Genomic DNA, 5,956 nt, shown 5'->3' on the forward strand with positions numbered 1-5,956 from the left:
AGAGAATCCTCGTCCTTCCCCTCCTCCCCTTCCCAGCCCTCCAAACCCTAGAAACCCGCGGCGCCACTCCGCTCGAGCCCCACCGTGCGAGGCGACAGGCGAGGCGGCGGGCGGAATCCGCTTCAACACCGGGCCGGCGAGCCGCGGAAGCGGCGCGCGAGGGCGCTCGACCTCCACCCCCCCTCCGTCTCCCCGGCGCTCCCCGTGATCTGCACACTCGGTCCGCCGGGTCGCACCAGCCACCGCAGGCTGCTCGGCTGCCCCAACTGCTGCCGCTGAAGAAGGTAAGGGCAGACGTCTTCTTCTGTTGCTCCGGTAGGTTAGCACTACTTACATGATAATGCCTGGTGGGTGTTCTGTCTGGACAGCGAAAATTTTCAACTAGTGGTGTTCTGGCAAAGTCGATCTGTTAAAAGTTGGTGGTTTTTAGAGTGGCAAACGTTGTCGTAATGCTGTTGATGCAAATTCTACCTCCCATGGTCCTTTCAGTATACCAAATGCACGCAAGGGCAGGGAAAAGAGCGTGCTCGTCATTGTACAGCCAGCTCTCACCTTACCACACCTCACACATCTGTCAATTTAACCTTGTTTTCGTAAAAAAGGACGATCCGCAATCCGCAATTCAAGTTCTCCATCTAGCTCATTGTAGTCCCTTTTTGCGTGCAAATGATGTGCGAGGGTGCGGCCTGTTTCCATTTTCTCTACTGTGCATTATTTTGGCGTTTCTCTGCCGGGCATTATTATGACATCTTGCATCTCTGTAGACATTATCTGACTCACTTCATCTTTTGAAGAAGGTAATGGTAAAATTGTTCTTTTGTTCTTCTGGCAACCTCAGCTAGTTAGTAGTACATAGTAATGCCTAGTATTCTGGATAATTAATTTCTCAACGGCAACGTTTTGAGTAGTAATTTTTCTTGAGAGAGTGGCAAATGTTTTCATGGTGCTGAGTCAGTTCCCTCTTCTCGCAGGCAGAGGCAGAAGCTACCTAAACCTGTTTTAATCTGCTGATCAGTGGCCATGGCTGGATCCAGCTGGATGATGCTCGACCGCTTTGTCTTCCACAGGGATGACGAGGAAGAGGGCAGTCCCTTCCTAGACGATTCCAAGGCGCCTTTGAGGGCAAGTTCGCGCACCTCTCTTTGCAACAAGTTTGACATCCTCTTCCTCCCTGCCAAGCCCCCGGCCATCTCCCGCTTCTACATGCGGTGGCCTGATGGTACAAAGTCGGAGAATGCCAAGGGAACCGAGCTCGTGGCCGCCCACAGTGATCTGGTTCTCTTCAGGCAAACTTCTTTTGGAAGATTGGGCGAGGACGGTCTCTTACCGATCATACAAGACCACTTTATCTGTGTAGCGTCGTGTGAGACTAAGCCGTCCCTGCAGCTCAGACGGCTCCCTGTCTGCAACAAGCCAATGATCTTCCCTTTTGGAGAGGAAGAGGACAAGGCAGTGGCTGAGCAGCGTCTGTTCTTCCCGCACACTGTAGGACTCATCCGAGGCCATGGCAAAAGCGTTGAAGCGGAATTTGCAGTGGCGCAGCTGGCTATGGTCAGCGAAATACCTGGCACGCTCAAGATGGAAGCAGAAGTTTGTGTGTTCCGCTCACTTGTATCTGGTAATGATGGGGATGGCAAATGGGATGTGAGGAAGATACCAATCGGCCATAAGGAGGATGAGCATAAGGAGTTATACTATTGGTCAACTGATGCTGTCATCACATTCAACTCTTACATTTGTTGGATCAACTATTACAGAGGCGGTATGCTAGCTTATGATGTACTTGAAGAAAAGCCCAATATCTTATACCTCAGATTGCCTATTGTTGACCGTCCTAGAAGTTCAGCTCAAGGCAAAGCATTCTATGAGGTGAACCGCAGTGTGTGCCCCACGATGGAGATGAGCAAAAAGGGCAGAAATAACTCTGTTCTCAAATTCACTGATGTTATCCGCTCTGATGGGGAGCCGTTTGGGCCACTTGGGAAAGGTTCTAGTTTCACCATTCACTCCTATACTTTGTCCTCCTTAGATGGGTCATGGGATGAGCATGTGGCCATCACATCTGAAGCGCTGTGGGCTTTAAACAGACGTATAGGTCTGCCACGTGATATCCTGATGTTCCCTCTTGTGAGCATGCTGAATTCCAACATCGCATACTTTTTGGTCTCAGAGTCTGCTGAAGAAGAAAACAGCAAGCTTTCTCTGGTCACAATTCAGTTAAGTACCAAGAAAGTGCTCGCAGTTGATCCATATATTTCAAGAGAAGAAGGCAGCCCCAGTGGCCCAGATGCTGACATGATTGAGGAAAAGTCTCATCTCCTAAGGAGTTTCATTTCCTCCAGGTTCCCCACGTACTTAACACAGGTATTTCTATCTTGTATATTTATCTGTCCATAAATTAAGTTTTGCTGAATACTGTTAGTTTTTGCTACATTCCTAATCTCAGTGTTGGATAATCGAAATAGCTGTTATTTTTTATGACAATAGCAAAGTCCACTGAGCTAAAGTTTAGGATGGTGCCTTAAAGTTTGCGTTTCCTCTTAACTTCACGAACAGGTTGTTGCCTTAGTGTTTTAGAACAAAACTCCAGCCCTCGTTGCCTGGTATTGTGGAAGATCAAAATTATGATAACATTGTGTTTTTTTATTAGAAATTTATCTTATTGCCAATACAGAAAGTGAGCATGTAAAATTGAAGCCTAATTACAATATTAGTAAAATATAGCTCTGTTGCAGCACCAATTAATTTGTGTATTCATCTTTTGCTACAATAGATTAGCTATTACGTACTTGTCATCCTTGCTACTACACCATTTGTCACCAGCTTTTGAGTATGGTTCGAAGGTTGGATCCAGCACACTGGTTGGAGCTCCATCAAATATCATATTATCACTCAAGACACCCTTCCTGGCTAGCCCTAGCTAATTGATGGGCAACGCCATCCTCCTCCCTGTGCAGCTGTAGAACCTTGTAACCTGATAGTTGATTCAACAGATGATTACTTTCCAAGTAGACCCCCTTGAAGGCTGATCCATCCTTTTCTTCCTCAGCTAGCCCAAATCACAAGCACAGTAACACTGCCAGTGATCACCGGGAGGTTGGCAATGCCAATGATGCCTCTCACGCCTTCCATGCATGCTAGAGCTTCTGTCCTTCCTGCACTATTGACATATACAGACGCTGCCATACTCTGACCAAATGACGTTGCCTGAAGAGGAGCGCAGCACTGCTCCCAATGAGCTTTTGCCCGTTTCAGTCATGAAGGCTGTGTCTGTTCAACTTCAGTTCCGGTCCGAACAACCTGTTGATAGGTCGATCACTTGTATTCACAGACCTGATGGTCTACATGTTAGTTGCTGATTTGTCTTGAATATCCAGGGTCTTGGTGCCAGGGTGTGAACTCCATGCTCTAATGGTAGCTCTTACTAAACTGGACTGAGGCTTGGGTCGTTGCATCTCCTTTGCCAAAGATTGTATCATTTCGTAAATGGCATGCTCTGCACCAAAGGAATAGCGGCTTGGCGCACACCCCTTCATTTAGTTTGCTCAAAGCCATAAGTGCCCAGCCTCAGTCTTTATGAGTCAACTCTCTGTCAGCCTGCAAGTTCCAGTCTAACCGAAGGGCACATCTCAGGGACCTTGCTTTCATACACAGCATTACAGCATGATATCCATCTCCCTCCCCTGTCCCACAGATGTTGCAGGTAGGAAGAACATCCATATTCTGCCGCCATCGGTTTCTTTGGACAGCCAAAGAATCCAGAATTTGTTGCCAGCTTCCAAGCACATTTGGCGGTACTTTCGTTTCCAGATCAGGTTGCATAGCAGCCTCTCTCGGTTCGGTCTAGTGGATGAAGAGGTCTGATATCCAGGCGAAGCCGTGAGTGTCATGTATTGGCAGAGAGTTCAAGGTTGCCATGTGGTATTCAATTGTCCCTCCACAGCCTCACTTTTCTACCTGAGCCGATTCACTAGATGTCACTATTTTTCAGCAAATCTGAACCATGCTCGATTCCCTGCCAAACGGTCAATGCGTTCCTAAATCCCTGTTTGGGTAGCAGCGAGCTTTTAGTATTCTAGTGCAGAGTCTGTCCTGGAATTCGATTAATCTCCATGCCTGCCGAGCGAGAAGGGCTTGGTTGAACGATCTCAGATATTTTAAGTCCATTGCTCTGACTTTTGTAAGTTTTTCCCACAACCACCAACGGGCTTTTCTTCTGTCTTCCTCGTCACCCCACCAAACAATCCTCATAATTTGCATAAGATCCTCACAGAGGCTTGCCGATGACTTGAGGACTCTTATGGTTATAGGTGGGGAGGGCCTGCACAACTGATTTGACCCAAGACCTGTTTACCATGTTCAGTGGTATTTCTCAGACAAACCTGAACACTTCTTTCTATCATTATCCTTGAGAAGCTGGAACTTGCATTCTTTATCCTCCCTTCTGGAATTGGCAAGCTTAGATACTTCCCAATCGTCTGTATTTGACAGTGCCATACCACCAGCCACTTTACATTTGTTTCCTGGTCATGGAGAACGCTCCTGGGCTAAGGAGTTGGCCTGCGGTTCGCTTGTCTTTCTTTTCGTCGAACTGGGCTAGCCCGATTATATGATGCATGTCCTTATTATTTAAGTTCATTTGATGCACTTGGTATGGCTACTTCAATATTCATAGGCACGAAATTTATGGGATTTCACTACGTTGTTATCTTTCATTTTTCATGTCTGGCATTTAAAAGATGCAGACTGTGTTTTTGTTGTCGTTGGTAACCTGGATATATTGCTGAAATAACCTTGAGATATATGGGCGAATCTGCATGAGAAAACAGATTTTTATTAATTCGCCATTATTATTTTTGTAAGAATGGTGACTTGTGACATTATATGTGTGTTAATTCACCATGATGTTTAGAAAGCCAATCAACTAATTTGTAGGGTCATTGTACTTGCAGAATAATTCCATAATGATCATGCGGGAGCTTTTTCACTAATTTATCATTGGCTTACCGTATTGCAGGCACCGGCTGACGTGATGAGGTTAGTGAGTAGACTTACGATTGAAATGGTGGAGGAAGAAGATTTCTAGATCAAGGGTCAAGTGAAGTGTGCGCCAGAGCGTCGTAAGGTCAGGCCTTCTGTATGGATGAGATAGAATCCCTGAGAAATTGGAGCTGCTTGATCCCATCTTGTTCTGTCCATCAAAGTTTGCGTCTCTGGTCTTGGGAGGACTTAGTTAACAATTGGGCCTGTTTGCATCTTCCTGCGTGTTAGCGAACATTCTGCAATCTGTGTTACTTTTAATGGGAAATTGCTAGAAATTCACCGTCCCCTGAGTTTGCAGGCCGCTTAAATTCATGTGGTGCAGGTGTGTGTGGGTCCTTGGATGAAATCCACGGAATCTTAGCATTTGTTGTGTGAGCTCGATCAAGAATGAGTAACGCATCCTGACGCAGTCATCTTGAGCCATGTTAGGTCTGAATCTGACGGTATTATACGATTCGGAGACGCCTGACAACGCCAATTGAAAAAAAAAACTGAAGCTCCGTGTCCTCTGTTTACCGGAGGCATGTCATGATGCAAACAAGTCTTTCACAGCGTCCCCTGAGTTTGCAGGCCGCTTAAATTCATGTGGTGCAGGTGTGTGTGGGTCCTTGAATGAAATCCACGGAATCTTAGCATTTGTTGTGTGAGCTCGATCAAGAATGAGTAACGCATCCTGACGCAGTCATCTTGAGCCATGTTAGGTCTGAATCTGACGGTATTACACGATTCGGAGACGCCTGACAACGCCAATTGAAAAAAAAACTGAAGCTCCGTGTCCTCTGTTTACCGGAGGCATGTCATGATGCAAACAAGTCTTTCACAGCGTCCCCTGAGTTTGCAGGCCGCTTAAATTCATGTGGTGCAGGTGTGTGTGGGTCCTTGGATGAAATCCACGGAATCTTAGCATTTGTTG

General features: G+C 46.4%; 1 protein-coding gene across 1 annotated transcript; it reads left to right on the forward strand.

Annotated features, from left to right (window-relative positions):
* LOC123073946 (uncharacterized) lies at nucleotides 1–5,333 on the forward strand. The gene is made up of 3 exons (XM_044496928.1): nucleotides 1–284; nucleotides 972–2,364; nucleotides 5,018–5,333. Exons 2-3 carry the CDS (start codon nucleotides 1,021–1,023, stop codon nucleotides 5,084–5,086), a joined length of 1,413 nt encoding a protein of 470 aa, XP_044352863.1. The 5' UTR covers nucleotides 1–284; nucleotides 972–1,020; the 3' UTR covers nucleotides 5,087–5,333.
* Nucleotides 5,334–5,956: the final 623 nt, after the last annotated feature.

This window comes from Triticum aestivum, chromosome 3D, assembly GCF_018294505.1.
Source record: "Triticum aestivum cultivar Chinese Spring chromosome 3D, IWGSC CS RefSeq v2.1, whole genome shotgun sequence".
Lineage (NCBI taxonomy): Eukaryota > Viridiplantae > Streptophyta > Magnoliopsida > Poales > Poaceae > Triticum > Triticum aestivum.

Excerpts from the sequence above, each read along its gene's own strand:
- LOC123073946 (XM_044496928.1), top strand. The coding sequence starts at position 1,021 with ATGGCTGGATCCAGCTGGATGATGCTCGACCGCTTTGTCTTCCACAGG. Across the intron at positions 2,365-5,017 it reads TCCCCACGTACTTAACACAG|GCACCGGCTGACGTGATGAG; the intron begins GTATTTCTATCT and ends ACCGTATTGCAG.